The sequence below is a fragment of the Scyliorhinus canicula genome, chromosome 27, assembly GCF_902713615.1.
Source record: "Scyliorhinus canicula chromosome 27, sScyCan1.1, whole genome shotgun sequence".
Classification (NCBI taxonomy): domain Eukaryota; kingdom Metazoa; phylum Chordata; class Chondrichthyes; order Carcharhiniformes; family Scyliorhinidae; genus Scyliorhinus; species Scyliorhinus canicula.
In genome coordinates, this window is record NC_052172.1 from 13,107,277 (window position 1) to 13,126,684 (window position 19,408).

Sequence of the window (19,408 nt, forward strand, 5' to 3'; positions counted from 1 at the left end):
AAGTGTTCCTATAAATGGAGACAATCGGTGATAAATATTCCCACTAACATCACAGTCAGCGCCAGTACTTTCTAATAATCTCATCGGACTTTGGGTTGGTTGTAAAATATATCAAGTCATTAATTCCTAATACTAAACCTGTTTGCGAACTTTAGTCAGATTCAGAAGTATGATACCAGAACTGGGAGATTATCGGGCACAATTCTCCGTGTTCCGTGGTGGCGGAGACCACCATCTATTGTCCAGTGGCGAGCACGTCTGGTTCCTCTGTCGTTCGCGGGTTTCCCGTTGAATACACCCCTCGCCGGCAGGAAACCCACGGTGGGGGGGGGGCGCCGTGGGCAGGGCCGGGATATCCTACTGGAATGAATGTACCTATCGGAATAGATTGAACAAGTTGAAGCTCTTTTCTCCGGAATAGGAAAAGCTTACGGGGGTGTCCCAGTTTAGCGATCTCTAAAATAATGAGACGTAGATCTTTTCCACTTGTAGGGGAGTTCAAAACGAAATGGTCATATAGAACATATAACATAGAACAGTACAGCACAGAACAGGCCCTTCGGCCCTCGATGTTGTGCCGAGCAATGATCACCCTACTCAAACCCACGTATCCACCCTATACCCGTAACCCAACAACCCCCCCCCCCCCCCTTAACCTTACTTTTTAGGACACTACGGGCAATTTAGCATGGCCAATCCACCTAACCCGCACATCTTTGGACTGTGGGAGGAAACCGGAGCACCCGGAGGAAACCCACGCACACACGGGGAGGACGTGCAGACTCCGCACAGACAGTGACCCAGCCGGGAATCGACCCTGGAGCTGTGAAGCATTTATGCTAACCACCATGCTACCGTGCTGCCCCTAATGATTAACACAATAAAAAATTCCGGAGACTTCTTTACCCAGAGAGTATCGTCGAACACGCGACCACGTGGAGTGGTTGGCCTCAATGTTGCCTCTGAGATGTGTGGGTGCACGGCCATTCAGCAATCCAAAATGTAGCATGCTGGGAACAAACAGGCCGCGCACGGGTAATCTGCACACTCCGACACGCACGCACCACCCAATTAGGTGTAGACAAATCATCTGTTTCTCTGTCTGTCGATCTCTCTCTGGGTGCGATTTAATGAAAAAAAAAAACAGTTTTGGGCACGTTTAGCAGGTATTTCCTGGTGCTTGGAGCGCCAGGAACGACCCCCGCTGTTAAACGGTGTTATATTCCTTGTCTTGTTCTCCAAGATAGCCAGATATGTGGTGTTGACAAAGAGTGTAAAACTCAGAAGTGTAAATCAAAACTAATTTATTGTACACTACTTAACTTGATTAGGTTCGCACACTGAGTAACAGATAACTAAATAATAGTACTGAATCTGTGATACAGTAATTAATAATCTCTCTAATATATAAACTACACTATTACTCAACCTCATGCTATCCTTCTACAATGAAATCGCCATCAGCTTCTCCCAGCATGCCTAGTAATGCAGCCTTGTATATGATCACTTAGTAACGCCATCTAGTGTTGAGTTACATGTAATCTCTCTTGTTAACCCTTTACTATACATATCATTCCAATCATTGCCAAAGCCCCACTTCGACTCATTTCCTGCACTGACGAGCTGAGCTGGGCAGTGCAGGAAGAAATCACGGCCCGATCTCTCGGCCTCCGGACCCCCCAATGCCCCAACTTACCAATTAGGGGATCCTCTAGCATGAGTTCCTGGGCTGGCACTGCCAGGGTGACACTGCCAAGGTGCCCAGATGGCATTGGGAATGCCTGGGTAATGCCCTGTCCAGAGCCCGGCCATCTGGGTAACCGAGCACCTTGGGTACCGCCACAGGCAGCTTCAAATGAGACTAACTACTCACTTGAATATGCAAATCTGGATCACACCCAATGAAGGCAAGACCCCGATCGGTGATGCCTCGCAACATCCCATTAAATCTCACAAGGCCTCTCGCAAGATTTAATGGTCTCGTTGCGTCCTGAGTCAGTCGCGACGAGGCCGGTGGAACACAACCTCTGTCTTACTCTATTTTGTCCTCTCTGTCTGCATCTATTGCTGCTGTTCCCTCCACCTCTGACTGTCTTTTCCTCTGTACATCTGCCTCTCTTTCTCTCTATATGTCTTTGACTCTATTTTTCTTTCTATGCTGCTCTCTCTCTGTCTCTCTCTCTCTCTGAAGCAGTGGCGATTAACATTTGATGTGTTGGGTATGTTGGGTCTGCGAGGACTGCGTTTACCATAGCAGTGAGAGAGACAGGCTTCCAACACTTGGAGAAATGCAACTCGATTTTATTAGCTCTTAACCATTAAACATGCTTTAAACGTGGGTTGACACTGTGCTGAGTTGACTGGAGACCTGAGGCTAACCTGATCAGACTAACTGACTACCACGTGGTGTATGTTCGAGTTGCTGCTCACGGGCTCTGACTGTCTCAGAGGCTGCATCCCAAGAGAGAGCGGGAAAACTAGTGCCCTCTGGCTTTATAGTGGGTGTGTCCTATCTGGTGATTGGCTGCTGTGTTCTGTGTGTTCATTGGTCAATCTGTGTGTCAATCACTGCCTGTCTGTGCACCATCATATACTTATGTGTATATTATGACAACATTCTCTCTGTTTTATCCAGGGTGCTCTTTCTAATGTCCAAAAGTAGTTACCAGCCGCCCAAGTTAAAGGATAAAGGGAAATGGTGAGTTATACTCCAGATCTTGAAATCAGAATACTTTTTGTATTTTATCTATGGCTCCCAGCTTTCTCCCTGTTATGATGTGTGCTCTTTCTCAATATAGTTTAATTGAGCTCTAAACAAATTGGCAAGGACACATATACCAAACTCAGTCTAGTGCACAAAATATTCAGAGCATGCCCTCTTCAGAGAATAATGAACTCCTTTTAATTCTTTTCTAAAACGTAAAAAATTTTTTTTAGAGTACCCAATTATTTTGTTCCAATTAAGGGGCAATTTAGCGTGGCCAATCCACCTACCCTGCACATCTTTGGGTTGTGGGGGTGAGACCCATGCAGGCATGGGGGGAATGTGGAAAACTCCTTTTAATTCTGTCGGACAGCTAGATTTTGAAGAGTGTCTTGAACGAAGAGAGGAAGACAGAGGCAGTGAGGTTGAAAGCGAGAATCCCTAAGGGCCGAGGCATAAAATGGCACCGCTGCCAATGGTGAGGCAATGAAAATTGGGGATGGGCAAAGGGCAGAATTGGATGGGCACAGATATCTCTGAGAGGTAGCATGGTGGTTAGCATAAATGCTTCACAGCTCCAGGGTCCCAGGTTCAGTTCCCGGCTGGGTCACTGTCTGTGCGGAGTCTGCACGTCCTCCCCCCCGTGTGCGTGGGTTTCCTCCGGGTGCTCCGGTTTCCTCCCACAGTCCAAAGATGTGCGGGTTAGGTGGATTGGCCATGCTAAATTGCCCGTAGTGTCCTAAAAAGTAAGGTTAAGGGGGGGTTGTTGGGTTACGGGTATAGGGTGGATACGTGGGTTTGAGTAGGGTGATCATTGCTCGGCACAAAATCGAGGGCCGAAGTTCTAGGTACAGGGCTGGAGGAGGTTTTGGAGCTGAGAGGGGTGATTTAAACGGATGCGAAATTGATTTTAATCAGGGTCAGTGATGGAGAGTTTGTACCAGAACATTAAAATTGTAGCTTGACCTTGTAGTCTGATCTAAAACTCACCTACTGCGAGTGTAGAGGGAGAGGGGGGAGGAGGGAGGAGGGGGGAGGAGGGAGGGGGGAGGGGGGAGGGGGGGAGGGGGGAGGAGGGAGGGGGGTGGGGGGAGGGGGGTGGGGGGAGGGGGGGGCGATTTTAAACAGTGGATAAAAGAAGACAATGGATGGACATGACAGATAGATGTTGTGAAATAGAGGAACTCAAAGTCTGAATAGGATTGTTTCACTGAGGAAAATAGGGAAAACTGATCAGAAAAATTCAAATGGGGAATTTTAAAAAAGGTGGCCACAGGCCTTTGGAAAGGAAAGGGACATTGGATATAGAGGCAGTGGCCTTGCAAGGATAAGGAATGATGGCTGTTTTGAAAGAGAACTACCGAAGGCGGGAACCATTTAGAATTCTAGCCAGCATGGCCAGCAGGAAATGGAGTTGGTTCAAAGCTGATTACAGCGGATGCTGGGATCTGAAATCAAAAGAGAAAATGCTGGAAAATCTCAGAAGGTCTGGCAGCAGCTGGAAGGAGAGAAAAGAGCTAACGTTTCGAGGCCAGATGAACCTTTGTCAAAACTAAAAGGCAGAGAAAGTGGGAGATATTTATACTGTGGGGTGAGGGAAGGAAAGATGAGTCAAAGCCACAGAAACCAAGGGGAAAGAGTGCTATTGGCGGGCCACAGAGAGAATAAAGGGCGTGAAAGGCCAAACAGCAGAGAAACTAAAATCAGAGGGTAAGCTGTGACAGATGTAGATGTGGGAGGAGGGGTGGGGGGGGGGGGGGGGGGGCATGGGTGGGTGAAAGGTAAAATGGGAAAAAGGGGGGAAGGGAAAGCAAAGGGTTGAAAACGTAAGGAAAGGGAGGAATAATTCATAGAATTTACAGTGCAGAAGGAGGCCATTCGGCCCATCGAGTCTGCACCGGCTCTGGGAAAGAGCACCCTACCCAAGGCCAACACCGCTACCCTATCCCCATAACCCAGTGACCCCACCCAACACTAAGGGCAATTTTGGACACTAAGGGCAATTTACCATGGCCAATCCACCTAACCTGCAAATCTTTGGACTGTGGGAGGAAACCGGAGCACCCGGAGGAAACCCATGCACACACGGGGAGGATGTGCAGACTCCGCACAGAGAGTGACCCAAGCTGGGAATCGAACCTGGGACCCTGGAGTTGTGAAGCAATTGTGCTAACCACTATGCTACCGTGGCATAGTGATGGGGGAAAGAGTGGGGGGGGGGGGGATATAGCTATTAAGAAAGACAAGAAAGAAATAAAAGGTAAAATACAAGTAAAATGAAATGGAATGAAACAAAGGGGTCGAGATTGGGTAGAGCTAATCATATGAAGTTGTTGAATTCGATGTTGAGACCGGAAGGCTGTAGCCTGCCAAACTGGAAGATGAGATGCTGTTCCTCCTGTGAGCTTCGCTGGAACATTACAGCAGGCCAAGGCCAGACATGTGGGCATGGGAGCAGGGGGCGGGATTCTGTGATCCTGAGGCTAAGTGTTGACGCCGACGGAAACACGTTTCTCGACGGCGTCAACACGGCCTCAGGATCAGCAATTCTGGCCCCTACAGGGGGCCAGCAGGGCACTGGGGCGGTTCACGCCACTCCAGCTGCTGATCCCGGCATAAACTGGGCGCCGCAGGATCCGTGCATGCGCAGTGGCACCGGCGCCAACGTGCGCATGCGCAGTGGCTTCCTTCAACGTGCCGGCCCCGACGCAACGTTATCGCAGGGCTACAGGGGCCGGTGCGGAAGAAAGGAGGCCGCCAGCCAGAGAAGCCAGCCTGCCGATCAGCGGGCCTCGATTGTGGGCCAGGCCACATCGGAGGCCCCCCCACCATGGGGAGGACCCCCCCCACAGGCCGCCCCGACCCTTCCACGCCGAGATCCCGCCGGTTGAGAGCAGGTGTGGATGGCGGCGGCGGGACTCGGTGTTTTCACGATGGCCGCTCGGCCCATCCCGGGCCGAGAATTGGCGGGCCGGCCGCGTAGAGCCGCCCCCGACCGACGGCGCACCAACCACGCCGGCGCTAATGCCGTCGATTCTCCGCTCTGCAGAGAATCGCGTGCCGGCTTCGGGGCGGGCTGGCGCGATCCGTGCCGGACGCGGGGATTCTCCGGCCCAGCCCCGGGCTAAGAGAATCCCGCCCGGGGTCGTGTTAAATTGGCAAGGAAGGTGGTTGGTCAGCAGTTTAGTGGGAATGGGATCCAGGCAGCTGGATGTGTGTCACATGGACAAGATCATTAACACAAGGGACAGGAGGGTTATGGCAGATGTAGTTGAACAGGTGGCTTCAGTCTTGGGGCTCACAAGTTCACTTTTTATTGGGGAAGGGTCGGGCAAGTGAAGAGGGGGCGGGGAGATGTGTTTTAAGGATATGGTTAGTCGTAGAGAAAAGAAGTTGGTGTTATCTTCGCATTCCAGAATGATCCTACTATAGTGGTTGGCTTTGGCAATGGGTAGAGTGAGGCCTGATATTGCCTGTTGTGTTAAAGCCATATCTGATATGAATGTGCACCAGATATGATCTAATCTGTGCTCTCTGATTCCTCCTGTTATGGTCCCCATCTCTACTCCCTCAAGCCCAGAGTGAGAGAGAGGAGTGTAACATGTGATCGTACATTGAGAAATTCTATAAGTGAGATGAGATCTTTAAAATTACAAGAGGTTTTGATCGAGTACGCACCCATCAGATGCAGTGAGACAGAACAAACTAGGCAGTGTTAATATACAAGAAAGTCACCAATAAACCCAACAGAGAATTCAGGAGAATCTTCTTTACCCAGAGAGTGGAGGTAATGTGGAACTTGCTGACATAAGGAATAGTGGAGGTGAATAAAATTGATACCTTCAAGGGGAAGCTAAATATGTACCGAGGGAGAAAGGTATAGATGATATACATAGATACATACATAGAAGGTAGGAACAGGAGGAGGCCTTTTGGCCTTCGAGCCTGCTCTGCCATTCATCACGATCATGGCTGATCATCCAACTCAATAGCCAAATCCTGCTTTCTCCCCATAGCCTTTGATCTGATTCTCCCCAGGTGCTATATCTCGCCACCTCTTGAATATATGCAATGTTTTAGCATCAACTACTCCCTGTGGTAATGAATTCCACAGGCTCACCACTCTTTGTGTGAAGAAATGTCTCCTTATCTCTGTCCGAAATGGTTTACCCTGAATCCTCAGACTGTGACCCCTGGTTCTGAACACACCCATCATTGGTAATATCTTCCCTGCATCTACCCTGTCTAGTCCCGTTAAATTTTTATAAGTCTCTATGAGATCCCCCCTCATTGTTCTGAACTCCAGCGAGAACAATCCCAACCTAGTCAATCTCTCCTCATGAGACCGCCATCCCTGGAATCAGTCTGGTAAATCTTTGCTGCACTCCCTCGAGAGCAAGAACATCCTTCCTCAGAGAAGGAGACCAAAACTGCGCACAATATTCCAGGTGTGGCCTCACCAAGGCCCTGAACAATTGCAGCAACAAATCCCTGCTTCGATACTCGAAACCTCTCGCAATGAAGGCCAACATACCATTAGCCTTCTTTACCACCTGCTGCACCTGCATGCTTACCTTCAGTGACTGGTGCACAAGGACACCCAGGTCCCGCTGCACACTCCCCTCTCCCAATTTACAACCATTCAGGTAGTAATCTGCCTTCCTGTTTTTGCTTCTAAAGTGAATAACCTCACACTTATCCAAATTATACTGCATCTGCCATTGATTTGCCCACTCGCCCAACCTGTCCAGATCTTGCTGTAGGATCCATGCATCCTCGTCACAGTTCACCCTCCCACCCAACTGGATATCATCTGCAAACTTTGAGATGTTACATTTTGTTCCCTCATCCAAATCATTAATATGTTGGCAGGGCTAGATAAAGATGGATGGGTGGAAACTCGTGTGGAGCGTCAATGCTGGATCATTGGCCAGTTGGGTCGAATGGCCTGTTTTTGCACTGTAAATTCTATGAACCTGCATGGAAGAAGCAAAGGAGTTGACCTACTGGGTGTGGGGTGTTGGTTGGGCAGGGGAAGGTATCGGCCTTTGGTTAAGGGAGACAGAAGGCATGAACTTCTCCCTCTTCCCCTTCAGGAGCACAGCATTCCACAACTTTGCCAAGCAGACGTTAACGAAGAATCCGAAGAAGAGGCCAGCCGCCAGCAAGATGCTCACGGTAACCGCATATCCGGCATCTAGGTGTAAAGCCCGGATTGAGTTGTAACATTAGCCTGTGGTCACATGCTGACAGATCTGCACGTTCACAAGTGTTAACTGTTGATGGCCTCTCACCTTGCAAACCTGCAAATCGCGACCTGATCCTTTCACCTTGATGCTCAATCCCATCCTTGCACTTTTGCTGTCATGATTGCAATGATATGTATAATGTAAGGAGTGTAAAGGGTTAACAAGACATGTTCATGTATCTCAACACTAGATGGCATTACTGAGTAGTCTTATAAAAGGCTGCGTCTCTAAGCATTCTGGGAGAGGTTTAAGGAGGATAGTGAAATTTTGAGATAGAATGTTAGTTGTATTAGAAAGACAGATTACTGTAGCATAGATTTAATACTATTGTTTTATTAGCTGTTACTTAGTGGAGTGTGCGAACCATTTAAAGTAGTGTACATAAACTGGCTTTGTTTTTAATACAGTGCTTAATGTGCTTTGTCAAAACTACAACTTTTAGCTATCTTGGAGAACTATACCAGGAACATCACATGGTACCAGGAAATTACTGAAGTAATTTAGTTAAATTAGATAGAATCTAAGAAAACAGAAAAACAACAAGTGCTCAGATTCCGACGGCAAGACTGCTTCCAGTATCTTGGAACATCACAATGATGAGAGACCACAATGGAGACATAACGATCCCAGGATCCACTGCAGCACAGAAAGCCCACTATTTAAACTTTAGGCCCTTTATTCGCTCACTGTGATGAACAGGGATATTTAACAGTCGACAGAGTCTGTTTAAGTGTTCCTTGAACTACAGCAAACAGAATTCATGACTGAAACTACCGTCATGTCTCCAGAAAAAGCAGGGTGATCTGTCCAGCAGTGAGTGAAGGACAGATACAATACAGATTGTGTGTTTGTGTGTGTGTGTTGTTATGGGCCAGGGTTTAGGGAACTCTAAAGTGTATCATGTAGTTCACCTGACCCACAACTTTTACTAGATTGTGGTATGGGGAGCACACGGCCCACTCTACAGGTGTGGTACAGCAGAAATGGAAAAGTATTTTTTAAAGCAAAACAATGTTTATTCAAGTTAACCTTTTTAAAACATACAGTGAACATCTTAGCAACCATCAATTCAAATACAACCCCCAAAGAATACAACACTAAGTAATTCTTACTTTCCTTTTAACATCCGCAAGACCTAAAACAAAACCTTTTAACAAAAGCACATCAGGTTAAAGTCACTACTGAGAGCAGTTATTAGTTTTAAATCACCAAAGGATCGATTTACAGTCTTTAGATTACAGAGAGAGAGAGACTAATACCCCTTCTGGCTGTGACTGCAGCTATCCAGCTCTGAAAACGAAACTAAAACACACCCTGCAGCAAACAGCCTAAAACGCAAGTAAAAAGTTGACAGACAGCCCAGCTCCACCCACTCTCTGACATCACTGCAGTAATAAACACCCATTTCTTAAAGGTACTCTCACATGACAGTGTGTAAAGTCAATCCAAGTCGCTTAAAGTAGTGTGATCTCCAGGCTCGACTGACAGGGGGGAATTTAACCAATCATCTCCATTCTGGTCAGGAATAGTGGCACAACGTAATACAGACTTCCAAACAGTCTAGAAAACTGATAAATATTCAGGAACTTTACTCAAATTGCCACAGCGATGAGCTACTTCATTCGTGCGGGCAATAGAGGAAAGTAGGATTGATCTTCTGAGCAAGATGAGGCTCAAGGAAAGATTTAGAGGCATACAAAATTATATTTTTTTTTTGCTTAAAAATAATATAAACTGTTTCCACTAGAGGGAGGGTCAGAAACCAGAGGAAATAGATTTCAAATAATTTGTAAAACAGGCAGAGGGGGAAGTGAGGAGAATTGTTTTTTACTCGGTTGTTATAATCGGGAATGCGCTGATAGAAAGGACAGTGGAAGCAGATTTAATACTGTAACAAGCTTTCAAAAGGGAATTTGAAGGTAGAAGCAAATCTGGGCTATGTGGAGAGCAAGGCAGTGAATTCAGTTCAAGGAGCTGACACAGACATGATGAGCAGAATAGGCATGATCTGTGCTGTATGATTGTACCAATTTAGAAATTTTATAAATTGTGTTTCTCTCTTCCCATCTCCCCATCTCTTCCTTTGGTCGTTCATTCTCTCCTGCTCTCCTTTTTGTCTCTCTTTCAACTTTTTCTCCATTTCTTTACCTTTCCGTTCCTCCCACCCCTTGCTCCCATTTCACTTGCTCTCCTTCAGCACCAGTTTGTGGCACAGTCTGGCCTGAGCCGGGTCCTGGTTCATGAACTGATCGACAAGCTCCGAAACCCAGAGAAACACTCCAACATCCAGGAGGCGGATGACGAAGACCTTGAGGTGTGTTGCCTTATGAGTACTTGTGCTGTAGGTCCCCTTACTGCTTGGGGGGGGGGGGGGGGGGGGGGAGGCGAAGGGGCGGAACATGACCTTTGACCTAACTGGGGCAACTGAGTTAGAGCAGAAACTTCCACTCCTCCTGAGGCCTCTTAGTGGGGTCACAAAAGACATGCAGGCCCTCTACTTCCGACTGGTACTGGGGGAAGTGTCTGTCCGTCCTACTGGGTTTAGGGGCAGTTGAGGATAGTCCTACTGGGATTGGGGGCGGTTCAGGCCTCCGTTCTATTGGGATTGGGGCAAGTGTAGCCTTCCTTTTTAGACTGGGGCTGTTCACAATTTATGGTTGAAGGGTGCTCCTCACTCCTCCAGGAACTGCATTAGTGAGGCCTCGGTCCGACAGGGGTTGGGGGAAGTACAGGTGTCTGGGATTGGGGGTTGTCGGGCCTCGGCCCTACTAGGATTGGGGAGAAATACAGGTGTCTGTACTGGGGGAAGTTCAGGCCTCAGTCCTACTGGGATTGGGGGAAGTACAGGATCTCAGTCCTACTGGGATTGGGGGAAATACAGGTGTCTTAGTCCTACTGGGGAATTTCAGGCCTCAGTCCTACTGGGACTGGGGGTCCTACTGGGATTGGGGGAAGTACAGGATCACAGTCCTACTGGGATTGGGGGAAATACAGGTGTCTTAGTCCTACTGGGGAATTTCAGGCCTCAATCCTACTAGGATTGGGGGAAGTACAGGTGCCTCAGTCCTACTGGGGGAAGTTCAGGCCTCAATCCTACTGGATTGGAGGGAAATATATGTGTCTCAGTCCTACTGGGGGAAGTTCAGGCCTCAGCCCTACTGGGATTGGGCAAGTACATGTGTCTTAGTCCTACTGGGGGAAGTTCAGGCCTCAGTCCTACTGGGATTGGGGGAAATACAGGTGTCTCAGTCCTACTGGGATTGGGGGAAGTACAGGATCTCAGTCCTACTGGGATTGGGGGAAGTACAGGTGCCTCAGTCCTACTGGGGGAAGTTCAGGCCTCAATCCTACTGGATTGGAGGGAAATATATGTGTCTCAGTCCTACTGGGGGAAGTTCAGGCCTCAGCCCTACTGGGATTGGGCAAGTACAGGTGCCTCAGTCCTACTGGGGGAAGTTCAGGCCTCAGTCCTACTGGGATTGGGGGAAATACAGGTGTCTCAGTCCTACTGGGATTGGGGGAAATACAGGTGTCTCAGTCCTACTGGGGGAAGTTCAGGCCTCAGTCCTGTGGGAACAGACTGGCATCTCACTCTTACTGGAATTGGGCAAGGTTCCACAATGCATCATGATCCTTTGCCCACCCCGCACAGTCCAGAAAGCTCCCCCACTGGCTCCCCAGTGAGTAAAGGGCATTTATAGTGAACAATATCTACAATCTCCCAGCTGTACCGTCGCTGTTCCCGTTCTCTGACAGCTCCCCCAGTGGAGCCTCTACCCGACGTTTTCAGGCCCGTGATCCTGAATTGTTAGTAACTGGGCAGGGGAGTCAGTGCTTTGTGCTCTGCAGGGATTGGACGTACCTATCCTGGGAGAATTGGGCAGTGTAGAGGAAACTTTACTCTGTATCTAACACGTGCTGTGATCTGCCATCAGTGAACACAAGACGAGTAGTGAACGTAACTGAGGCTTTAATAAGCTAAACAGAAAGCCTCCTGGCCTCTGATCCCGAACTGGGGCAGAGGGGGAGACATGCCACCTTTATACCGAGCCTGAGGGGAGGCGGAGCCATCAGGCAGTGGTTTACCACATTACATATAAAACGGTGGCAGTTTACCACCATACACATATTATACACTACAGTGGTTCGGAGCCAGCAGGGACAAGCCCAGGCATGTAACAATACAACAGTACAATACAATACAGTGGTTTATCACATGCTGTACCCGCTGTGGGCGATTTTGATGGGACAATGTAGGGAGCTTTCCTCTGTATCTTGGCCTACCTGTCCTGGGAGAGATTTACAGGACAGTGTAGAGGGAGCTTTACTCTGTATCTAACCCCGTGCTGTACCTGTCCTGGGAGTGTTTGATGGGGACAGTGTAGAGGGAGCTTTACTCTGTATCTAACCCCGTGCTGTACTTGTCCTGGGAGAGATTGACAGGACAGTGTAGAGGGAGCTTTACTCTGTATCTAACCCCATGCTGTACTTGTCCTGGGAGAGATTGACAGGACAGTGTAGAGGGAGCTTTACTCTGTATCTAACCCCGTGCTGTACCTGTCCTGGGAGTGTTTGATGGGGACAGTGTAGAGGGAGCTTTACTCTGTATCTAACCCCGTGCTGTACCTGTCCTGGGAGTTTTTGATGGGGACAGTGTAGAGGGAGCTTTACTCTGTATCCAACCCTGTGCTGTACCTGTCCTGGGAGAGATTGGCAGGACAGTGTAGAGGGAGCTTTACTCTGGATCTAACCACATTGAGATACTGACCCTGTCTCTTCCATACAGCCTCCTCCTACTGTTCCACGCAGGATTCACTCGACTAACCGGCACTCGCAAGCAGAGAGAACGAGCTCAGAAATAAAGCGTAAGTTTACAGATTCCCAGCAAGTTGATTGATCAGAGTGTTCTTTGGCCAGTGCTGGCTGCCAGTTTAATTCGGGGAAAATCCTACAGTGGATTGTACAGGTGCGCGATGGGGTTTGTCGTGAACTTCAGGACCTGGATTTTCTTTTTCCCACCTCAGGAATTCTGAGGCGGGAATTCCGCCGCCGCCCTTCTCCCTGAACCCAGTTTCCATAGATGAATCCGGAACTGAGAGGCTATCCTTACCAGGAAGAGTGAACCAGCTGAGGATTGTCTTTCTACGAAAGGGAAGACTATGCGCGTGCCCTGATGCAGGGTTTATAAATTATAAGGGGACTTGATAAGCTGGACAGAGAAGATGCTTCTACTAATGAGGGAGTCCAAAACTAGGCATCATAAATAGAAGGTGGTCACCAATAAATCCAGTCGGAAATTCAGGAGAAATCTCTCTCCCCAGAGTAATGAAAACTTGGAAATCACAACCAAGGGGCCTAGCTGGGGCAAATAGCATTGACGTATTTAAGGAGGAGATAGATAAACCCAAGGGGAGAAAGTATTAGGAAATTGGATTGGATTGGATTTGTTTATTGTCACGTGTACCGAGGTACAGTGAAAAGTATTTTTCTGCGAGCAGCTCAACAGATCATTCAGTACATGGAAGAAAAGGGAATTAAACAAAATTCAAGAAAATACAAGAAAATGCATAATAGGGCAACACAAGATATACAATGTAACTACATAAGCATTGGCATCGGATGAAGCATACAGGGTGTAGTGTTAATGAGGTCAGTCAATAAGAGGGTCATTTAGGAGTCTGGTGACAGTGGGGAAGAAGCTGTTTTTGAGTCTGTTCATGCGTGTTCTCAGACTTCTGTATCTCCTGCCCGATGGAAGAAGTTGGAAGAGTGAGTAAGCCGGGTGGGATGGATCCTTGATTATGCTGCCTGCTTTCCCCAGGCAGCGGGAGGTGTAGATGGAGTCCATGGATGGGAGGCAGGTTTGTGTGATGGACTGGGCGGTATTCACGACTCTCTGAAGTTCCTTGCGGTCCTGGGCCGAGCAGTTGCCATACCAGGCTGTGATGCAGCCCGATAGGATGCTTTCTATGGTGCATCTGTAAATGTTGGTAAGGGTTAATATGGACATGCTGAATTTCCTTAGTTTCCTGAGGAAGTATAGGCTTGTTGATGGGATGGGAATGTTGATGGGATTAAATGAAGAAGGGGTGGGAGGAAGTTGGTGAGGAGCATTAACACCTGCATAGACCGGTTGGGCCAAATGGCCTGTTCCTGTGCTGTACATTCTTTGTAATTCTATGTTTCATCATTGGATTTTTCACCGTGAGGGCTCCAAGTCTGATTCCCGCCACTCAAGAGGCCTCCAAGAAATTCCTGGCCTGCGTGCAGGCCTAAAAAAAAAGACCAGTCCCAAAGGGAGGAAGTGGAACCGTGTAAGGGGCCACTCTGCAGCAGAAAGGGGCCGGTGCTCTACCACCGCTACCCCAGGCACCACCGGTCATCCTCCTCCAGGCTACCCCGAGAAGGCAGTGAACCAAAGCAGGCAAATGGAGTGGCTTGCTCTGCCTGTTTCACTGCCACGGTTTCCACAGGGTGGTGGGATTGAGGAGGTCATTGTCAGGGTGTGTGAGGGCAAGGGGACATCGATGTCGGGGGGGGGGGAGGGTGCAACGCCCCAGAGATTTCTCCCCCCCCTCCCCTCAAAAAAATGCCTGCCCTCAATTTGTGGTAGGTTCGCAATAAACAAAAAAAAACAGGTGCAAAATGTGGCTGTGAACATTAGGTTCCAGAATGTTCCATCATATGTGAAACTGTTGAGGTGCTTTATCTACTGATCAAGTAAACAAGGAGAAACTTTTTACACCCTCACAAAGGTCAGGAACCGGAGGATTTAAAAGCATTCGCAAACAAACTAGAGGAAACATTTTTTTTGTTTAGTAAGTTATTATAATCCAAGATGCTCTGTCTGAGAGGGCAGCGGAAGCAGTTTCAATAGTAATTTACAAAAGGGCATTGGTTCGATATTTGAAAAGGAAGCACGGTGGCACAGCGGTTAGCACTGCTGCCTCACAGCGCCAGGGACCCAGGGTTCAATTCCGGCCACGGGTGACTGTCTGTGTGGAGTTTGCACTTTCTACCTGTGTCTGCGTGGGTTTCCTCCGGGTGATCCGGTTCCCTCCCACAGCCCCTCAAGATGTGCAGTTTAGGTGGACTGGCCATGCTAAATTGTCCCTTTGTGTCCAAAAGATTAGTGGGGTTACGGAGATAGGGTGGAGGCGTGGGCTTAAGTAGGGTGCTCTTTCCAGGGGCCGGTGCAAACTCGATGGGCTGAATGGCCCTCTTCTGCACTGTAAATTCTATGAAAAAATGTAATGATTATCTGGAAAGTGTTGCAGGGATGGACATCAACAGAGTAAACTCATCAATGCTCAAATGGATGTCCTGGCTGGACCAGGAGTGCCCCATACTGGGAGGTTATGTGATTCCAACTAGTTAATCTCCAACTGTACCCCTGCGGGCACACTCAGAGTCAAGAAATGGATTGCCTCTGCCAATCTACACTTCATAATCTCCTGACCTCAGTCAACCCGGTGAACCGCAATAGCAAAATAAATACTGTGTACTCTGCATGGAGCAACTGGAGAGCCGGCGTGAGAATAAAATAGTGCTCACGCTACTGGGTTGGCCAATCCGAGGTCTGGAATCCCACCATGGCAGCTAGGAGAATGTAACTTAATCAAACGAGAAGATCAGGAATACAATGCTGGTCTCTTTAATAATAATAATCATGAAAATACTGGATTGTTGCAAACTCATCTGGTTCACGAATGGCCTTCAGGGAAGGAAATCTGCCGTCCTCCCCAGGTCTGGCCTACCTGTGACACCACAGCAATGTGGTTGACTCTTAACTGCCCACTGCAAGAGGCTGGAATCTCAATTTAAGGTCAACTGGAGGTGGGCAACAAATGTTTTCCTTGCCAGTGATGCTCACACCTCAAAAACAACTAAAAAGATGTGACTCGCATGCTTTGCGGTTACCAGGCAGGTGGGTCGGGGGAAGTTTTCATTTCCTCCTTCAAGTGAATATTGGAGGCAATTTGTAGTATTGTATTTTTTGGGAGTTTATCTCCCGGTTCGATGTCCTGAAGTTGGACTGAGTTTCAGTGGAACAGCTGCTGCAGAACTTGGCAGACTTGGTGACGAATATCAGCTCAGTGAAAGTTTTTTTTTTTCTTCTTTTTTTTAAATAAATTTAGAGTACCCAATTATTTTTTCCAATTAAGGGGCAATTTAGCGTGGCCAATCCACCTATCCTGCACATCTTTGGGTTGTGGGGGGTGAAACCCACGCAGACACGGGGAGAATGTGCAAACTCCACACGGACAGTGGCCCGGGGCCGGGATTCGAACCCGGGTCCTCAGCGCCATAGGCAGCAATGCTAACCACTGTGCCACCGTGCTGCCCCAGCTCAGTGAAAGTTGATTGACCCGTAAAGATTTGATGGCTTCTGACAACCTGACCTTGTTTTTGCAGTTCACCAGATTCAGTTTGAACAAGCCATACAGAGGGAGGAGTCCTGGCAGAATAAGGTGAGGCTTTACCTCGGTCAACCTGGAGTCACCCAGCAGAAATCCTGGGCGCGATTCTCCCAGGCCCCGCGCCGGGCCGGGGAATCGCCGCAACCGCGCCACGCCGCCCCGGCGTGTTTGGCGCGGCCACTTGGAAAAAGAGTCACGCCGGCGTCGTCCACACTTGGTCGCTGCCGGCGGGAACTCTGTGCGAAAGGTCATGGGGGGGGGGGGCCTCCGATGGGGTCTGGCCCACGATCTGAGCCCACCGATCGACAGGCCCGCCTCTCGCCTCCCCCCCCCCCAGGGCCTACTTTGTTGCGCGTCCGGCCCCAGAACCGCCGGCCATGTTGCGTCAGGGCCGGTGCGTTCTGTAAAGCAGCCGCGCATGCGCGGGTTGGCACCGCTCCCAGTGCGCGCCAGGAAGTGAGGCTGGAGCGGCGTGAAACCCCTCCAGCGCCGTGCTGGCCCCCAAATCGCTAGTGCCCGCAACCGTTTCGCGCTGTCGTGAAATGCGACGGCGTTCACGACGGCACGGTCACTCTGTCCCGCGATCGGGAATCGCGCCCCCTGTGACACCCTGAGGGGTGCAGACAGCAATAGAATAGCACAGTCACTGTGAATGGGGCAATGAGGGGGACACAGCCAGAACAAACTTGCATTTATATAGTTCCTTGCTCATCCTCCAGTGCTCCCAAAGTGCCTCACTGCCAATGAGGCATTTCAGAACAGTTGGAGTGTAGGAAACACAATAGCCAATTTGCAAAGTCCCGCAAACACCAAATATAATCCTGACCCGTTATTGATGGAGGGGCAAGTGTTTCCCCAGGGCAGGGGGGGGGTTCAGGATCCTGGAGCAGGATTTGAATACACAACCTTCCAATAGGGAGGTAAAGTACTATCCACTGAGCCTTGGCTGACAGCTTTATATTCCATCCCAAATTGTTCCGATATGGGATATGCTCCAGTATGGGTCAGGAACCGGATGAAGGAGGGGTCTTCCTGTCACAGAGACAGACACTGGGGCTGAGAAATGCCACTTTTTGAGCTATTCCAAAGGGTATCCTGTGGCTTGCTGCATGATCCATCCCATCATCCCTGACCCCACAGAGCCCAGTCTGACCCCACACTATCCTGGCTGACTCTGTCTGACCCCACATAGTCCAGCCTGCCCCCACACTGTCCAGACTGACCCTGTCTGACCCCACACTGTCCTGGCTGACCCTGTCTGACCTCACACTGTCCAGCCTGACCCTGTCTGACCTCACACTGTCCAGACTGACCCTGTCTGACCCTACACAGCCCAGTCTGACCCCACACTATCCTGGCTGACTCTGTCTGACCCCACACAGCCCAGTCTGACCCCACACTGTCCAGACTGACCCTGTCTGACTCCACATTGTCCAGACTGACCCTGTCTGACCTCACTGTCCAGACTGACCCTGTCTGACCTCACACTGTCCAGACTGACCCTGTCTGACCTCACACTGTCCAGACTGACCCTGTCTGACCTCACACTGTCCAGACTGACCCTGTCTGACCTCACACTGTCCAGACTGACCCTGTCTGACCTCACACTGTCCAGACTGACCCTGTCTGACCTCACACTGTCCAGACTGACCCTGTCTGACCTCAGACTATCCAGACTGACCCTGTCTGACCTCACACTGTCCAGACTGACCCTGTCTGACCTCACACTGTCCAGACTGACCCTGTCTGACCTCACACTGTCCAGACTGACCCTGTCTGACCTCAGACTATCCAGACTGACCCTGTCTGACCTCACACTGTCCAGACTGACCCTGTCTGACCTCACACTGTCCAGACTGACCCTGTCTGACCTCACACTGTCCTGACTGACCCTGTCTGACCTCACACTGTCCAGACTGACCCTGTCTGACCTCACACTGTCCAGACTGACCCTGTCTGACCTCAGACTATCCAGACTGACCCTGTCTGACCTCACGCTGTCCAGACTGACCCTGTCTGACCTCACACTGTCCAGACTGACCCTGTCTGACCTCACACTGTCCTGACTGACCCTGTCTGACCTCACACTGTCCAGACTGACCCTGTCTGACCTCACACTGTCCTGACTGACCCTGTCTGACCTCACACTGTCCAGCCTGACCCTGTCTGACCTCACACTGTCCAGACTGACCCTGTCTGACCCTACACAGCCCAGTCTGACCCCACACTGTCCAGACTGACCCTGTCTGACTCCACATTGTCCAGACTGACCCTGTCTGACCTCACTGTCCAGACTGACCCTGTCTGACCTCACACTGTCCAGACTGACCCTGTCTGACCTCACACTGTCCAGACTGACCCTGTCTGACCTCACACTGTCCAGACTGACCCTGTCTGACCTCACACTGTCCAGACTGACCCTGTCTGACCTCACACTGTCCAGACTGACCCTGTCTGACCTCACACTGTCCAGACTGACCCTGTCTGACCTCAGACTATCCAGACTGACCCTGTCTGACCTCACACTGTCCAGACTGACCCTGTCTGACCTCACACTGTCCAGACTGACCCTGTCTGACCTCACACTGTCCAGACTGACCCTGTCTGACCTCAGACTATCCAGACTGACCCTGTCTGACCTCACACTGTCCTGACTGACCCTGTCTGACCTCACACTGTCCAGACTGACCCTGTCTGACCTCACACTGTCCTGACTGACCCTGTCTGACCTCACACTGTCCAGACTGACCCTGTCTGACCTCACACTGTCCAGACTGACCCTGTCTGACCTCACACTGTCCAGACTGACCCTGTCTGACCTCACACTGTCCAGACTGACCCTGTCTGACCTCACACTGTCCAGACTGACCCCGTCTGACCTCACACTGTTCAGCCTGACCCTGTCTGACCTCACACTGTCCAGACTGACCCCACACTATCCAGACTGACCCTGTCTGACCTCACACTGTCCTGACTGACCCTGTCTGACCTCACACTGTCCAGACTGACCCTGTCTGACCTCACACTGTCCAGAC

At 49.8% G+C, this 19,408-nt stretch overlaps 1 protein-coding gene across 1 annotated transcript in view; it reads left to right on the top strand.

Moving 5' to 3' along the window:
- Positions 1 to 19,408, top strand: part of LOC119957855 (mitogen-activated protein kinase kinase kinase kinase 5-like) — a 180,459-nt gene that overhangs the window by 113,130 nt on the left and 47,921 nt on the right. The window contains exons 10-14 of the mRNA XM_038786010.1: positions 2,636 to 2,698; positions 7,801 to 7,882; positions 10,151 to 10,267; positions 12,740 to 12,818; positions 16,369 to 16,424. Of these exons, the coding sequence (XP_038641938.1) occupies positions 2,636 to 2,698; positions 7,801 to 7,882; positions 10,151 to 10,267; positions 12,740 to 12,818; positions 16,369 to 16,424 (397 nt within the window). The remainder of the gene's footprint in view (positions 1 to 2,635; positions 2,699 to 7,800; positions 7,883 to 10,150; positions 10,268 to 12,739; positions 12,819 to 16,368; positions 16,425 to 19,408) is intronic.